This window comes from Vigna umbellata, chromosome 1 (assembly GCF_029865625.1).
Source record: "Vigna umbellata cultivar VRB3 chromosome 1, Vumbellata_1.0, whole genome shotgun sequence".
Classification (NCBI taxonomy): Eukaryota; Viridiplantae; Streptophyta; class Magnoliopsida; order Fabales; family Fabaceae; genus Vigna; species Vigna umbellata.
Window position 1 is genome coordinate 91,335,969 of NC_142165.1, and position 18,332 is coordinate 91,354,300.

The 18,332-nt window shown below is 32.0% G+C and overlaps 1 protein-coding gene across 5 annotated transcripts; it reads right to left on the reverse strand.

Annotated features, from left to right (window-relative positions):
* Nucleotides 1–11,547: 11,547 nt before the first annotated feature.
* LOC124831651 (phototropic-responsive NPH3 family protein NPY4-like) lies at nucleotides 11,548–18,016 on the reverse strand. 5 transcript variants are annotated; one of them, XM_088104747.1, is made up of 6 exons: nucleotides 17,146–18,016; nucleotides 16,580–16,632; nucleotides 16,002–16,117; nucleotides 14,562–14,631; nucleotides 12,776–13,951; nucleotides 11,548–12,690 (listed from the first exon to the last, which is right to left on the reverse strand). In XM_088104747.1, the coding sequence occupies exons 3-6, from the start codon at nucleotides 16,061–16,063 to the stop codon at nucleotides 12,133–12,135; spliced, it is 1,866 nt and encodes a 621-aa protein (XP_087960873.1). In that variant the 5' UTR covers nucleotides 16,064–16,117; nucleotides 16,580–16,632; nucleotides 17,146–18,016; the 3' UTR covers nucleotides 11,548–12,132. The 5 variants fall into 5 exon arrangements, with proteins under 5 accessions (XP_087960873.1, XP_087960872.1, XP_047161668.1 ...); XM_088104746.1 differs by having other exon boundaries at nucleotides 16,335–16,632; XM_047305712.2 differs by having other exon boundaries at nucleotides 17,141–18,016.
* Nucleotides 18,017–18,332: the final 316 nt, after the last annotated feature.

Consider the following 18,332-nt stretch of genomic DNA (forward strand, 5'->3'; position numbering starts at 1 on the left):
AGATGTTATTACGCAAAGTCACTGACTTGAAGGTCGAATATCTTTTGCAGATTCTCTCTCACACAGCTTGGAAAAAGAGTAAAGAGAGCGAACATCACAACTTTGATAACGGAAGACCATCAGGAAGCTTATCCAGTTTCCAGAACAACTTTAAATGCTTTAAATAAGGGATCTCAACCCTATCCCGAAATAATATATATTTAATATCTCGATAAACACACGTAATATGTTAAATGAAAAAGCTATTGATACTTATTGTAAAATGAATTAATATTAACAAATATATTTTATTTATATTGTCGTTTTTTAAATTATATAAGCATTGCAAAATTAATATGATTTAAACTTTAAAATTTAATCAACTAAATTTTTAATATTTTGATTACTGGTATAATTTACAGACTTATATTAAAATAATACCTAAAGAAAGAATGTTTATACTATTCGATTCAACCAAGTTAAACCTCTTTTTAAAATAAGTGACAAGACAACTAGGACGAGTTATGTTGTTACAATAAATAACATGTTAAAATAATATGATAGTTTTTCTATTCAATATCATCATATTTGTTATTTCTTTAAATTTTAATGTTATTTTTTTAAGCTATTTTTTTGTCTTTTATTGAAATAGATCTTTCTAGTTAAGAGAGAAGACTGCATACTAGATATTCTCTCCAGAATTTGATTTAGAGTATTTCTTCTTTATTTTAAATATTGTTTTTTGCTCTACTTGTGAGTATATCAATTTCACAGATTCAATAAAGTGATAATATTGTTATGTAAGTTGGTTTAATTTATTATAAATGATGTATAACTTCAAAAATGAAAAGTAATTATTAACTTTGTATTTGAGGTTTGGGTGCTAATATTGTTGCTTGTTTTAAGCGATGAATAGGTCAAAAGAATTATCTTTCCTCCGTGAATATTTCACTCAAGTATTAATATGATACTCAAGGGAGATATAGGAAGCATATATTATCACTAAGGTTATGTGAATAGTTGCTCAAACAACATTCTCCCAATTGTTTTACATCCAATATTTTTAAATTCTCCATCCTTGATTTTGTACGTTAAATGTTGATTATTCCATTACTCATAATTATCATGTAACTATATTTGAGAATATGATATCTAATCGCAAAATGTGATTAATGATTGTTGCATTTTATGATTTATGCATTGAATGAAACATTATAATTGTTTGTATGAAATAATCAAAGTGATATTAATTTGATGAATACACGTGAAAGTAGGCAGCAGTTATGGAGATATCAACGAATTATTTATGTTTTGTGTAAAGTTGGAGAATTGGATGACATTCCAATTCTATTGACAAAAGGTATCAAGCGGTGAGAATGATGAAGATTTTCGATATCAAATAGAAGGTGAAGAGTTACCAATACTTGATGATATATGTAGAAAGTTATTCTATAAAAAATGTTTACTACACAAAAATTATATTGAAAATATAGATTGTTGTGATAATTGGATAATGATATGTTAGTCTCTCATTTTAAATTTAATATTAATATTTTGAAAGACATTAACTATTACATATATTTATCAATAGTTAATAATAATAATAATACTAATGTAACTTTTAATACATAAAATCTACCTAATCATATCATGCACTTTCTTCATTGAACATTAGGTGATCCAAATTAGAAAAAATAAAATAAAAAATTTCCATGAGTGTTGCATGGTTTAAATCCCATCATAAAAATTGTGAGAGAGTTGTAGAAATATTCTATTTTTAGAATTGAGCCTGCCAAAATCATAAAAACAATTTGGATAGTTATCATATTGAACCTACGTGACATATATATCCAGAGTAAATACGATCGTCCTCTATTCTTAGTATTGATGTATGTGTTATCTATAGTACTTTATTTTATACGATAAATAAATAGATAGATATAAGTAAAAGTGGGGTTATCAGAAAAGTACATGTCATATTTTCTGAAGACACGCATTAAATACTACCTAAATATATAAATAAATACAATGTCTGCAAAAGTCATATATTTTAAATACTTGATCAGCTCAGCCACTTGAAATTTCATAGTTTGCTTGGCAAATGTTTATGCCGACACTTTAAAAAATATCTGCATCGCATGGCGTGGAAACTATAGAATATTTAAAATTTTGCAGTGCTCGGTTGAAAGTTGCATGAAAATTTAGCAGATTTCATTAGAAATACTGCTACTAATCCGGTTTCAAAGAAAATGGACAAGTGACTCAAATTTCTCCACGTCTTGTTTAGGAAAAGTGAGGAGTACCTGATGGGTTGGCTGACTTATATTTGCATTAGCACCAGTGTTTTTCGAATGGAGAGCCTTCCTAATAACAATTTCTCCCACTCAAATTTATTCACTAATCATATTCTTTTCTTAGTAATATTATCACAAAAATAAAAAATGTCCTGAATTCTTCAGCACGATGGAATCACAACAAAAAAAAATTATTCTTTATCAAATTATTAAAGGTTAAATATATTTTTATCTAAGTAAAATTTTTTTTTTCAAAATATTAAACTAATTTGTCTCTCATCTTTAAAATAATATAAATTTATTTTTTTAATCAAAATTTATTAAAATTTATTTAATATTTAAACATATTTCTAAAATAATTAAAAAATAAATTAATTAAACATTTTAAACAATTTAATTGCTATTATAAGATAGTTTAAAACGTGAAATAAGTTTAACAAAATTTAGTTCAAAAATTAAATTTACATATTTCTTATAAAATAAATTTAATAAAATTCAATTTAAAAAATTAAATTCAATTTAAATTCACGTATTTTTAAAATTGAAAAACTAAATTGAATTAAAATTTCAAAAACAATTAATTTCACTTTATACTTTAAAAATAAAAACAAAAACATATTTAACTTATTAAATTATCATATGTATTTTTTTTTAAACTTATTTAAATTAAAGACAAACACATTACTGTCATAATATAATTTGTTTGAAGGATTTCACACAATTTTTTTTTATAAAATCATTAAAAAGTATAACAAATGTAGTATTAATATTACTTTATAAAAAATTGAAATCGTTAAGATTAACTTTTAAGAAAAATGTAAAATTCTCACGACTTTATTTTTAAAATCGCATTCTATACAACTTATCTAATAATTAATAATATCTTTTTATTTGTTCGTTTTTATAATATCTATCCCAAATTTATCTGTTCCCTTACAAAAATTTATTCATTTTTTAGTTGAGAATTATGATTCGCTTTAAAAAGATAAAAAGAGAGATGAAAAATATTGTATAGGTGAGAAAAAAGAAAGTTTAATTGCTTAGTGGTTGCCGTGAGTGTTTTTATTGGTTTTCCTCCTTCTAAAGTTCAATTGACTGGTTTCTTTTGAGTAAAAAAAGCACATATTTGAGTTAAAGTCAAATTTGGGTGCCATTTAATTTGTGTTTGTTGAGTTTCTTTTGATGATATATGAGTTAACATGCATTTGGAGGACAAACATTAAGGTAGAATTAGACAAACGTGACCATGGGTGTCGGGAAGTTAGTGTGTGACAATCACATTCTAGTTGTAGTTAAAATTATCCTTCGATGCAAATCATTTCTGTTTGACTTAGGAATCAGCAGTGAGGAAAAATCCTCCAAAACATTGACTACATTGTTTACTTGTCCCAATCGTAGATTGCTACGAGATTGCTTAGATATTTCAATCTACCATTAACAATAATAACTGGAAGTCAATAGCATTAGACTTTCCAGTTTAAAAGCAGAAAGAGAATTTAGAAAAGTTGTTTGATTATTTTTTATTATTTTATCAAGAGGAATAATATAAAAGAGTAGGAGAGTGAAATGATTTGGGCTTCAGAAGAAAGATAAAAAAAAAGGCTAAGTTAGTAGCTCTGAAATAGGTTTAGCCTTATCCACTACGCAAAGTCTCAAACCTACAGCATTGCAGGCCCATGATTGTTCCCAAGGTATCTCTTTCTCTCTGTCTCTTGGTCTAGTCTTGTCAACATTCTTATGCCTATGCTTTGTCACCTCATTTAGCCTTTTACTGTTCAACTTCTTCAACCACCTCCAGTTTTTCTACTCAGATACCTTTCACTGTTCTTACTTTACTTTTTATACATATCTTTTCATTTTCTTATTACTACAGTATTTTCTTTTTTTCTTTTTACTTCTCTCATTCACCATGTAAAAAACTACATTTCAAAAGTTAGTTCCCAAAATGAATAAAATGTACTCAAGAAAATCAACGACCTCTGAGAAAAAAAAACCCAAATTTTGATTTAGTTGATAGCTTTAACATTTTTGTGATAAATAATTTATTTATATATGGTATTAATTTTTGTTTTAATAAAAAATTGAGAAGCCATATTTTTTTCTCTACAACACAAAAACAACAAAGTCAACAAAGTTTGAATCTATGGAATCAATTTCATGTACAAGGAAATCAATTTCCAACACGTAGCATGATCCATGGAATCGGTTTCAACTTTTCTCAAAACCAACTTCGCTTCCTTTACACAATTAAATAATCTGTTCCAACATAATTCAACGGATTCTCCAAAGGTCAAACGTCAGTCAAGGTTGCATCCTTGATCACCATGTCGTCCCACAAGTCACCATTTTGTTAAAAAAAACGTGATCCACATGAATAATAATACTTTTTAATTATGTGGGATTACTTTTCATTGAACCTATAACCTTTAAATAGCTGTAAATAGGATCTTGGGTCAAATACAAAAAATAAAAACTGACAATAAACTCAAAATAAAATCTACTTAATCTATCTCTATCTTATATCAATAAAATAAAATAATACTCTCCTAAATAAATGAAAAATCAAAACTACCTATATCTATTTTATCTCTATTAAAATCAAATCAAATATTACTAAACCAAAACTAATAAAATAAGATTTAAACAAAATTATTAATAAAACCCTAAAATTTAAGTTTATCCCAACAAACTCCCCCATAAACTTAAATTCTTCCTTTCTTCAGTCGACTTTTCATGTGCATCATCCCACATCGGGTTTGCTTCTTTTAATCAGATTTGAGTTGGAGTTATCCAAGCTCTTGCTAGTCATATCTTGTTTCAAACATCTTCTCTCCAAGATTTTTAGGTCCAGTTCATACAACTGGTTCTTCTTTGCTTTTAATTCGGTTGTTAGACGATCATGCTCAAACATCTTTTTCAAATATAGTACCTGATTTTTCATAAAAATTGAATTACCTTTTTCAATTATGTGACCCATGCTTAAAATATTGCTCTTCAGCTCCGGAACATAGTAAACATCCCTAATCTCTCCAACTCGTCCATTCTTCATTCTTCTACATATATCGGATTGTTCCACGTCCTTTCACGGCCACCTTAGAGTCATATCCGAAAGACATAAATTTTGGCCTCCACCTTGGTGAGTTTATAAAAAAAGTTTTCATTTCCACACATATGATTGTTTGCCCCAATATCTATATACCATACCAAGTTGGTAGAAATCTCATCAACCTTCATCTCTTCTTCAGCTTCTTCTTCCCTATTTTTATCTGGTTCATGATCGTTAGATGCTTTCTCTTCCTTTTCAAGAGTTGCATTCTTCAGCTCCTTAAGCTCAACCCTTTGTTTATTCATAATTTCATTAGCTTCATCTAGAAGCCTTCCTATCCGCTGAATCTCTTCATCTTTTTATTTGAGTTCTTTCTCGAGGTTTTCCTTCTCCACAATTGTTGCATCCTTTACCGATATCACTTCATCTATTGTTGAGATTGAATTTTCCATGTCCACTGCATCCTACCTCTTTACCAGCAATAGATCTTCTACATCTTTAGTGAGGAGATTCGTCTCCCCGTTTGTCTCGGTCTTGCAATACTTTGCAATATGGCCAGCCTTGCCACAATTGTAGCACTTGCTTGATCTACACTCGTTTGCATAGTGACCATACTTGCCACACTTAAAACACTTCACTCTTGATCGATCTCTTCGACCTTTTCCTTGTCCTCGATCACGCAAATTTTGTTGACCGGTTTGCTCTTCATCATTCTCAAAATTACCTCGGCCATGTCGACCTCGTCCTCGGCTTCCTCGCCCTCTACCGGCAGGACCTCGGCTTTGAGTAATCCAAGTTTTATTCGAGTCAAACTGTACCTGTAGTGCTTGATAGTCGGGTTCAACCTGATCATCCCTACTCCTTCTCCTTTGTTCGTGGGCTTCTAATGACCCAGCAAGTTCATCCACTATGAGAACCAACAAGTCCTTCGATTCTTCGATGACACACACGCTTTTTTGAAATCTTTTGTAAAGGATCTCAAAATTTTTCCCACAACCCGGCCTGATGGCATTTGTTCTCCATTCCTACCGAGTTAGTTGGCCACCTTCCCCATCCCGAGTCATGTACTCGGTAATATGCTCTTTGGGCTCTATCTTCAACTGTTCAAACTCTCCTCTAAGAGCTTGTATTCAGACTTGTCTAACGCGTTTGTCACCTTTATACGCAACCTCCAATATCTCTCAGGCTTCCTTTTCCGATTTAGCATTCACTATTTTTTCGAATCCCGACTCATCTACTGCATAGTTGATAAAATACAATGTTAACCCATCTCTTGCACGAGTTTTCTTCATCGTTGTCATCTGTGCCACTATCTGATGTTCATCCTCATCCTCATCAGGTTCAACGTACCCGTCTTTCACCATATCCCAACGATCCGTCTTTCACCATATCCCAAATGTCTAGGATTTCAATAATGCCTTCATTTGTAGGCACCCATTATCATAATTGGTTTTTCTTGTCAATTGTGGCACACTCATACCATTAACAACCTTTGTCATCTCTCTCACAAAAAAAATCAAGCACTCTTTTTTTCTCTCACGGTGTTTGATTCTCTCTCCTCTCTCTTTTTCTCTCTCTCGGTACTCAGAGCATAAAGCTCTGATATCACTATTAAGAAAAACGTGACTCACACAAATAATAATACTCTTCAATTTAGTGGGCTACTTTTCATTGAACCTTAACCATCTTTAAATCGGTGCAAATAGGGTCATGGGTCAAATACAAATAATAAAAACTATCAATAAAATATCAACAAACTCAAAATAAAATCTACTTAATCTATCTTTATCTTATATCAGTAAAATAAAATAATATTATCCTAAATAAATCGAAAATCAAAACTACGTATATGTATTTTATCTCTATCAAAATCAAATCAAATATCACTAAACCCAAAACTAATAAAATAAAATTTAAACAAAATTATTAATAAAATCCTAAAATTTAAATTTATCCCAAAACAAAAACATGCTCCAACCAAAGACAAAAACATGCTCCAGTAGGGGTCTGTATGTTCATGGAACGTGATATTAAAATCAGAATATTTTCGTAAACTCACAATTTTTACTCTTAAATCTTCACATATATAACGGGATGGCATTATAGAGTAATCCCGAGTTTCCTCTCTCGCCATCACTTCGAAATTTTGCAAAACGAACACAAAAAACCCACACAAATATGTGCCTCCTATTATGTTTGCAGAGAAATTCTTCAAAAAAAGAAAAAACATAACTATATAAAGTAAATCTTAAAACCCTAAAAGAAACCACACAAATTATTATTATTATTATATTATTATTATTATTATTATTATTATTATTATTATTATTATTATTATTCTAATTGACTTCTTCTCGGAGATCTTTTCATTTTTTTAGAGATTTTAAAAAAAAAGTCTTCAACGACTTCTTAATTTTTAGCGCATGAATTACAATATAGGATTTTAACGAGTTTTTCTTCTTCTTTTACAACACAGATAAATACTATCGTATATATTAAATTAAAACAATAAGAAGAATCAATTTGTAAAACAAATAGTTATGAGAATTCATTCTATCTCAAGTTAGAGAGAAAGTCCTCCTTCCCACAAGAATCAATTTTGTAAAACAAATAGTTATGAGAATTTATTCTCATCTTAAGTAAGAGATGAAAGCCCTCCCTCCCACAAATCTATCATCGCAAACTTGTTCAATTACTTAAAACAAACAGAAACTCACTATTCCATCAATGTAAACAATTGATAAGTGTCTATTTATGTCATTATTTTTCTTTAATTTTGCCTTTTTAATTGATTATTGTGCTTAAAATATTAATTTAATTAAGATTTATGATAATTAGACTGATTGAGCTTGTGAGAAGAAAACATATCAAAAATAAATTTTTAATTGCATAAATATTTTTAGATATTCTAATATTTAATGCATTTGAGCTTAGATTTAAGCTCTTTCAAAGTATGAAAATAAATTCATCAAAGTTACAAAACAAGGCCAAAATCTACAAATTAAGGAAAAATCTATCCTACACCCTCTAATTAGAAGCTGCCAAGTGTCATAATTCTTAATTGTCCAATTAAAACATAACACGTGGCAACATTCTCCATTCACACATCAAAACCAATGAGATGTTACAAAATCATCATTTTCTCCCCTCCCACAAGTCACAACTTGTCATCGGGGCTCACCACGAACGACGTAACCATTGTCGATGCATATCTATAATACATTGTCAACCATCACGCATCAGACCGAAGCAGGAGATCCTTATGTATCCACCAACTCTAAATTCCATGTAAAGTGACTTATTTTGGGCCTCATTTTGTCTTCACCGTCATCTTCCACATCCATCTCCTTAATTTTCTTCTATTTTATATATTTCGTAAAGTGATAAACCTTTAAAGTTGATTTTTTTATAATCTCTTATTTGGATTCTGAGATAAAAAAATAAATAAATTCTACTTAAATAATAATGTCATTTTAGTCAACTACTTTAATAAAACTTAAATGAAAATTTCTTTTAAAAATATGAAATATACAATGTATTAAAATAATTACCAAAGCATATTCCACATGACAATTAATCTTATTATATCCCTGTAAATTAAATCTAAAAATTAAAATTATTAAATTTAAAAAATAAACGAACATGAAATTTCAATTTACCAATTTACTAATAAAATACACTGATACAATTTTACATTATTACATTTTTAGAAACTAATTACTGTGCGTATAAATATATTATTAATATGTCTAAATAAAACTTAATATTTTGAATATTGATTTTATATTAATATACTTTTAAAAAGATTCTTAGAAATTTGAAGAGGAAACTAAATTAGAATTTGACCCCTTCTAAGGGATAAAACTTCAGCTCCATAGTAGCCGAATTCTAATTTTGGTTTCGAAAAGGATTATTAGGTTACTATGAAGGGTTTTGTTTTTAGATCTTTTTTCTTAAAAAAAGGGACTATTGCCGAAAATGTTAGAAAACAACACATGCAAGTGTATTTCATAATGGATAAATGTGAGTTTAAAAGTAAAAACAAAAAAACAAAAACTGACGTGTTCTTTTTTTAAACTAAACATTTTATATAATTTATTGTTTAGTATTTTAATTTACCTTTCTTATTTTCATTTTTTTTTCTGTTTTCGGCTGTTTCTTTCCTTTTTTATTAAATGAATCCTTGGTAATTTCTTAACCCAGAAAACTTTTAACAGAATTACTGGGCAAACCCCCTTTTTTTTATCTCTCTGCTCTCTACTCCTACATTTATAAAAGTTATTTTTCATACAGTTGTTATATTTCAATATAGTAGCATAAATATTGTCTATAATATGTCAAAAATTATATTACGAAAAATAATATTTATAATGCATTAGAATATAACTTTAGTATGTGAAAATTTCTAGATGTGAAGCTGAGGAGGAGAGATGAGATGGGTATTTTAGAAGTATTAAGAAAACAGTAGTGTGAAAAAAACACGAAGGGGTGTAAATAGAAATTTTTAATTTCTAATGTCAAGGGTCATTTTCATCCTCAGCCCGAAGAGGGTGTTGCTCCCACCACCACCACACCTTTCTCTCTCCACCTCCCCAATTTTTTTTAATTCCAATTATATCCTCAAATTAAATTTTTTTACTTATACTATTTTAATTTATTTCAAACCTAGTTCTTCTACTTTACTCCCTGCACTCAATCTTTCCATCTCTCAATTCCGTTTAACAATTTGTCTTCAGTTTTACTCTACAACTCCATTTGTCTTCTTCGTTTCACTTCTCCTCATCTGTTTCTTTCTTCTTCATTTTCCTTACATTATTAAAATACATTAAAAATATATTCAAAAATAATAAATCAAAACATTTAAATTAAATTATTAAAATATTTCTAAAATAAAGAATAAACTAATAAAACAAACCCTAAAATTAAAAACGTAGGTGACATCCTTCACGGATGTCAACATCCGTTTAAGGAAAAAACGGATGTCAACATCCGTTTAAGGAAAAAAACGGATGTCAACATGATGTCCACATTCGTTTAAGGAAAAAACGGATATGTTTTTTCCTTAAACGGATGTTGACATCCGTTGAAGGATGTTGACATCCGTTGAAGGATGTTGACATCCGTTGAAGGATTTTGACACCCGTTGAAGGATTTTGACATCCGTTGAAGGATGTCACATCTATTTAAAGGTTACGTTTTTTATTTTAGGGTTTTATTTGAAGGTTTATTCGAATACGCACCTTGAGGAAGTAACACACGCACTGCACCACTCCACACATTGCACCACAAGAGCGACATTGCACCACGAGAGGGAGACTGCTTGATAATTCTTTCCACCACCATCAACCTTTACAACTTGTAGTATCTCACACCAACAAAAGAAAGAGAGGAAGAAATATAATGTTAAAATAAAAGAAAAATATTTTACTCATATACGAAGTACTAGAATAAGTTATTAGTGGAATAGGTTGTGAATGGGTAAAATTAAAAAATAACCCTAAAAAAAATTTTACTTAGGGGCAAAATAGTAAATGGGAGGTGGAGGGAGAAAGGTGTGGTGGTGGAGGGACCAACACCCGCCCAAAGATCCAACTTTCGTTGTGTTTAGGGTTGAGACATATTCTGATTCAACTCACCCAATAAAATGTTTTAAGACGTAGAAACTTAAATTTAGCAAAAAATATTCAGCTTCACAACATTTATTACATTAAGTGATGGTGTAATGAAGAATCTAACACGACAGACAATAATGTCTTGTGATCTAGAGTTGCATTGGAACATCTTAATGTCCTTGTCATGGCATGGGGGAAAAGAGTGTTGAGATCCTATGGAGACAGTATAATTTGCATAAAGTGTTAGTCCTGAGAGTAAAATTGATACATGGTGAAATTAATGTTGACCACTTTAATATTGGATATTGTGGTTTCTTTTGAAATGATTAAATAAGTTTATTGGAACTACCTTATTCAATTGTTTTCTACTGATTCTCAATAACAACTTAGACCTTTGATTTACTTGTATTGACCTAAAATTACATGAATGGATTTGTATATGTAGAAAAGAAGATAATGTTAATATTATTTTATGGTGGTAGACTAAGTCATAAGATGGATTAAAATAACTCTTTACAATAAATAAATTTCTTGAAAATTTAAAACCAATTAGGCTCTGTTCTGAAGGATTTCAAAGCAAGCACAAGCGTCATACTTTGAAGAAAATGGTAAATGATTTCAGTTGTAACACTAAAATAAATTTGAATTCTCAGATCTCAATCTCTGGTAAGGTATCGTATCTAAGACATGGAAAATTCAAATTTACCACAGCTAGTGTCTCCTATGTGGTTGAATAATGTGAATATTAAGTCCAAGTTTCACACTCCATATCAGTGCTCAGATGAACATTAATCAAGTAATTATCCCAACACAAGCTTTCAAACTCTCTGCGCCTTCCTTATCTGATTGGTTCTAGCTGTCTCTCTCTTCCCTTTAAAACTAAAATTACAAATATTAGCACCTCATAAACCAGTTTCCAATAATCAAAACTGGGTCACTTACTTCTAGAGCTCACACCTAACCTAATATTAGTAATGGATGAATAGAAGTTGCATCCCAAGAGGCATGATACAAACCTCAACTAACAAGTACTTTGTGTCTTCATTTTTTTGCCACTTGTCAACATTTGCTCACACTTACGTTGACCTGATTGAAGTATCTATCAGGTGGAAGATGTCAGTATCCTCTAACTCCTGATGCTACTTGAGTGAGATGATTATACAATAACTAAATGGAGCTCTATAAGTATGCAGAACATTGTCTAAGATACCGAATGCCTCCTGCTTCTAGATGGGGTAGATTTTGTTTCCTCTACAACAGTGGAAGCAGGACTTTCTGATGTATCAGAACTAGTTAGCTCACCACTTCTTTCTTTGCTTGACCAAATCTTTGACATTATCTTCTTTGAGATGAGACCTTTCATTTTACTAGCAGCAACATTCTCAGCGTTGCCTTTACCACAATTATTGTTGTTTCCACCTGATAATTTTAGTGCATCAAGTTCCCCTTTCAGAGATTTTATGTCTTCAACTGTTCCCACAGCATCCCATTCCTCTTCTGTGTTTGTAATAGTAGACCTTGAGCTCCCATGTGATCCACCAGGAAGTAAGGCCCTGATCGACCCGGAATGTTCTGGTGTGTTGTTGCCTCCTGAAGATGCTGTAGCTCTCAGCTGCTCAAAGAAGAGAACCTGCACAACAACACGCATGGGAAGCCGCTCGTTCTGCACAGCATGCATGCAAGCCTCTGCAGACAACTTCTTGCAGTTCATCAACCTACATATTTTTTTCCTTTCACTCTTACTAATTCCAGGATGCTCCTGCATGACATAGTAAATTCACTCAAGCCTTATGGTTAAGGTCAATGGGATCAAGCCTTTGGGTTGTGAAAAACAAAAGATTTACCTTTAAATACATGTCAATGGCACGATAAAGGCCATCGTGAGATGTCCTAGGAAAGCTTGATACTAGTTCAGCAAGATTAACAAAATTTGAAAGAGGTAAATTTGGATCACGTGCAATCTCAGCAAGGTAGCCATCGACCAGTTTTGCCACCTTAGCCTTTGAAGTGTCCGATACAATCCCGGGGCTTCTGATCTCTTGAAATTCATCTTCCAACAGAGAATCCAACTGAACATGTTGATCACATGCTACAAACTCTTCTACTAGCCTTTGCACAATATCAACATCAAAAATTGTCTCACCATCTGGTGCCCGAATTAATAAATCAGACACCTTGGCCTCTTCAAGGCACATACCTATTCTTCTAATCAGTTCAGATCTCTCTAACTCTTCACATTCCAACAGAATAGCAACCCTTAGCAACTTCACCAAGAAACTGAAAGAGACACTGCCCACGTCCATGGGTAATAATCGAATTATGGTCTCCAATAATAATCTATTCTTGACAGTATCTCCGCCCTGGATCACACCCTTGGTGAAGCCAGGCATCCTTCTTGAGGCATAAGCATTTAGAGATTCTCCAATTACAGCACCAGAAACATTGCCTTTGGTTATAATTGTTGTTATAATCCGTTCATACAGATCAAGGTGGAGCTCACAGAGGTCCTCCACCCACCAGTCCTTTGGAACCAATTGCTGTTTCCTAACACTATTGAACTGAGGATCATTACTATTTTCAGATGGTAGTTTTTTCCTGTTATAGGTATATGACCACTCCACCTTTGATGTATCCATTGAAGCCTTGGTAGCTACAGAGTCAATGGCATGGCTCACTACTTTAAGTTCCTCAGACCATGGAAGAAGGGACTTGGTAGTTTGAAGAACAATAATCGAGTCCTTCCAACTCCTGAAAATGCTCGAGTTGAGGAAGACTTCAATCTTATATATAAGATTGCCTTTCTCAACAGTTTCATGCATCTCAAGATATTCTGCTGCACAGCGAGCTGCAACCACATTGTATGCATTAAGAGTGACTGTCATACCATAACAGAACTTGGCACATATTTCAAAAGCAGCAGGTCCGCCAGGAATGTCTTGGATATGGACTTCATCATTGTTTTCCTCACTAGAGTTTGTAACCACCTTTTGGATGCGTGCACTTTTTGACAAAAGAGGAAACTGCACAGACAGAGAAGCTTAAGGTCATGATCAAATGCAGAGAAGAATATGAACTCCACAACCAGAGTTGCAGGTTGGAAGAGATTATTTTAAGGAAATAGTTACTTTTCTTTTGTTAGCCAATCCTTACAAAGGATTTTGAAAATAAAATATCATTTCTGTAAACTCAAAAATATTGATGGGTTTTTTCTTTGTATTTTGAAAATAAAATACAAAGCATGCGTGCATTGATATATTTGATGGGTTTTTTCTTTTCTTAACAGAGGATTCATCAATGAGAGATTATATATCCAGACCCTGCCTGAACTTGTCTCCATAGTACCTTAATCAAAATTTTCATGGTGTTAAAGAGGAAAGAACAGATTACACTAATTTAGAACATCGTTTGACTCCACATTTCCCCTTGCAATGAGTATTGACGGGTATATGATGAAGGTTATCCTTCATGTCCATAATCAGAAGAACTTTATAATGGCTGGAATCAATTACAGACTTTCCTTTCTAATAAAGGGGTCAAGAGATGCCTAATTCACATGAAAAATGAGCGTTCATATACAAGTGACCTATATTTAAGATTGCCTTATCAACTCAACGTCAGATTGAATCTTACCTTATGGAGATAAAATTTGACATTTCCAACATTAACTACTATGTCAGTTGCCAACTCAGTTGCCACATACCTGACAAAAATATGCTGGAGCATATTAGTTTTAAATGAAAGTAACAAATCAAAGACAAGAAACAAAGAATAAAGAAAAGATATTGTAAGAAAATTTATTGAATATGCCACAGAAGAAAAAGATGCAACGCGGTTTATGCTACTTAAGATTCTCAAACATGCACCATGGAAAGATCGGTCTTCTTTGTTCGTATTACTGAACTAATATGCATGTCTTTGTGCTGTCGTACATTGATAAAACAAAGAAAAGTTAAGTAGAAGACTATAGAGTATAGCATTTAAACGACAAAGGACGTAATCACTAACACCACATCCAATACACTATAACTGAAAAGAACAGTAATAATTCGATTTTAAAATACTAGATTATACGAAAATGTTAGAGGATTGGCGTATCCTTTTGCAAATTGAACTCAAATAAATACCATTTCAAAAGTGAGTGAATACTACAGAGTGTATATAGACTACTTCATGTCAAATGACAAAAGAAGATGTGTCGAATACCATATCCTACAAAATGTCACTGGAAACAATGAAAAGAGTTCAATTTGGCATGAAATGATTATAAAAAATGACATATGATTCACAAAAACCTCAGATATATAACACAAAATTATGTAACTCTTAAATTAATATTATTCTAAAAAAAATCAATTCATTGGTAAATGAAATATAGATTTCTAATATTATAATTTCTATTTAAATGTCTAAACACACAGGCATCTGAACAGCACTGCATACTAGTTCGACACTATTGACTAAAAATAGGAATATGTCTTGTCAGATAAGAACATTTTTATTCCCTTGAAAATTAGAAAGGCTATGAGATATATTAAAAAAAAACAAATAAAAAAATAGAGGATTTAAACCAAATCCATCTTCAGTCAAGCAAATCTATCACAATCTAATATAATGATATGTGCATGAACAGCAAAGCAGAGATCAAATCCAGTTGAAATCTGGAGTCACCATCTTCATGACAGAAAATGATAGCCTCTAATTTTAAGAATAGCACACAGCGAAGATTAAATTATTGGCCAATCTGTTTTCTTAGAGAAAAAGTCCAAAACTGATTGTTTTTTCATGTTCATGAAAATCGAAGAGAAGTCCTGCAAGAAAAAAAAATCATGAAACTACAACTGATTTGATGCCTGTAAAGATTGATTTGCACAGAGTAGAGTAGAGGAGGGAAAACACAATAATAACGAATTAATATGAGGAAGCAAACCAAAAAGAAACCAATACTGGGATTTTGAAGGAAATTAGTTAGAAAGCATCGACCAAAGAGGGGATGAAGGTAAATAAAGTAACTTGCATACACATCACATGAGAAGCGATGTTCTAAGTAGAGAGATGAGATTGATTTCGTACCTGATATTATCACCATCATTCTGAAAAGAATCTGGTTTAGATCCAAGTTTCATAAACTTCATCTTCCCCAAAGGAAATGACTATTCTGCTCCTTTTTTCCCTATGTTGCTCTACCTCTGAAAGAAACCACCAACCCACAGTTTAGATTTGAAAAAGAATGAGATATATTGTTAGAATCTAGAGTGAGGAAAGGAGGATCAAATAGAAATATGGTATATTTCCTATTAAGACCGAATCTTTTTCACAAAACGAGGTAAGCGTGCCAAGAGAGTTTTTTAAATGTTTTTCTTTCGCTCACTTGACTTGGGAAGTGTCAAAGATAAGGTTACTTACTGCAATGGTAACAGTCCAAGTACCTCAGAAAAGAATGGCCATGTTAGGAGACATTGCTAACAGAAACAGACTATCTCAAACATAAAAACAATTCCTCAAAGACAAAATCAGAGACAACCCCACTTGCTCAAAACTGACACCACCGCCCCAACCACGATAAATTATGTTTTTGATTCTAGATATTTGGTTCATTTTCTTCTCTCTTTGTTGGTTCCAATAACTTATTTTGACACCAAGAGCTACACCTTTTCCTTTGCTAGCCACGTTGCAGCTTTGTCCCTCCTTTAAAGCTCAGCACCTGCCACAACACAAAACATGTATGAATCAAGAGAAATACCACAGAAGCAGTGGAACATTGGCTCCAATTTCTAAGAAATAAGTGGTGTTTCCTGCTTCAGTGATCATTGCACATGCAAACTTGGTCCGAGAAAAAAGCCATTAATTGAAAGACTATGTATAGGCGGACAACAACATATTTCTCAGAATTTAAATTTAGAAAGTTGCATACACATTAGAAAACAAGCTTGATGGTGATCAATTGATTTCACTAAAAAAACAAAGACAATCCGCAACAGATTTTCATGTTCAGCTAAACACAAACAATACAGCAAAAAATAGAATAAATTAAAATCAGCAAAAACAAAATCAAGCAGACCCAGGACAGAAATTGGCAAAAGTTTGAATTTTTTATATTAAAACCTTGAGAGGCTTTATATAATGTAGCAAAGTGTAATGAACAAAGAGAATGGATAGGGAAGAATACGAAGGGACAGGAATAAATCTCAACAGAAACACAGTATACGTACCAGACCTTGAATTGTTCTTCTTCTCTTTCCCGCAATAAATATTGGAGAAAGCAAAGTGGATTGAGTGAGAAGCAGAGTAAAACAAGTAGAAGCAGATAACAAGAAAGGAAAGTGGTAGAGGCAAAGAGTCAGAGGTAATCAAAGAGATCTGAAATCAGAAGGCATGTATGTCTGGCTCTGCCAAGTAAGAAGAATCTAACATGGGGTGGCCACGACAAGAAACACAAAGTTCAGTGCATGAGTGACACTATATCCTGAAAGAACAACCCCACATATCACACAAACTACCCAACCAAACCCAAAAGACCACCCTTCTAAAAGATAACTTGTTCCTCATCTTTGGCAGCCACAGCAGCTACACAAACACAAAAAGCCAACCATCATCACAGTGCTTCTTCTTCTCTCTCTCTCTCTCTCTCTCTCTCTCTCTCTCTCTCCCTCTTTGATCAAAACTTTTGGTTCAACACCCTTGCCCCCACCACCACCACCCTTCTCTCCTTTCCCACTCTCTTCTCGTAGCCTCTTAAGCTACAAAACAAAAGCATTCACGAAATATACAACAGTCCAAGTTGTCCATCTTTGGCAGAAAATAAATAAAAAAAGTTTGGAAAGAAATAATAATTGATTTGTGACTTTAAAGTGAGGCTTTTAAAGTGAATAATAATAATAATAATGAGCTTCTTTATTAGTAGTTCAGTTCTGGCTTCAAAGCAAGTAATAAAGTAAAAGCAGGTTCTGTTAAAATGATGGCCCCTCACACCACACTCTCTCCCTTTCTCTATCTCTCTCCGTGTTTTCAGTGTTCCTGTGTCAGTGTATGCATGCAGTGAGTATGCACGCTCATCTGACAGCAACCACTTTGTTGCTCTCTTCTCTTCGCCAAACTCAAACGGCTTCGTTTCGGGACGTGAGGCAAACCAGAACCACCCGGCAACTGTGACCAGACCAGAAGATGGTCTTTTATAATTTATTTTTTTTCTTTTCAATAAAAATTACGGAAAAATAATTATATTCAATATTTTGAGGATTTATAAGAAAAAATGTTTTTAATTAAAAATTAAGGCGTCATTTAGAAATAAATAAATTATTTATCTTAGAAAAGGAATAACCAATCCATATCTTCCTTGTACTTTGATAACAATGAACAAGCTTTTAGAAAACGGTTCTATGTTTGGATACCCATTTGGCCTTC

Coding starts and splice junctions, on each gene's coding strand:
- LOC124831651 (XM_088104747.1), bottom strand. CDS start 16,063: ATGAAGTTTATGAAACTTGGATCTAAACCAGATTCTTTTCAGAATGAT. Junction 14,632..16,001: donor AATGATGGTGATAATATCAG/GTACGAAATCAA, acceptor TATTTTTGTCAG/GTATGTGGCAACTGAGTTGG. Junction 12,691..12,775: donor CCATTGACATGTATTTAAAG/GTAAATCTTTTG, acceptor TATGTCATGCAG/GAGCATCCTGGAATTAGTAA.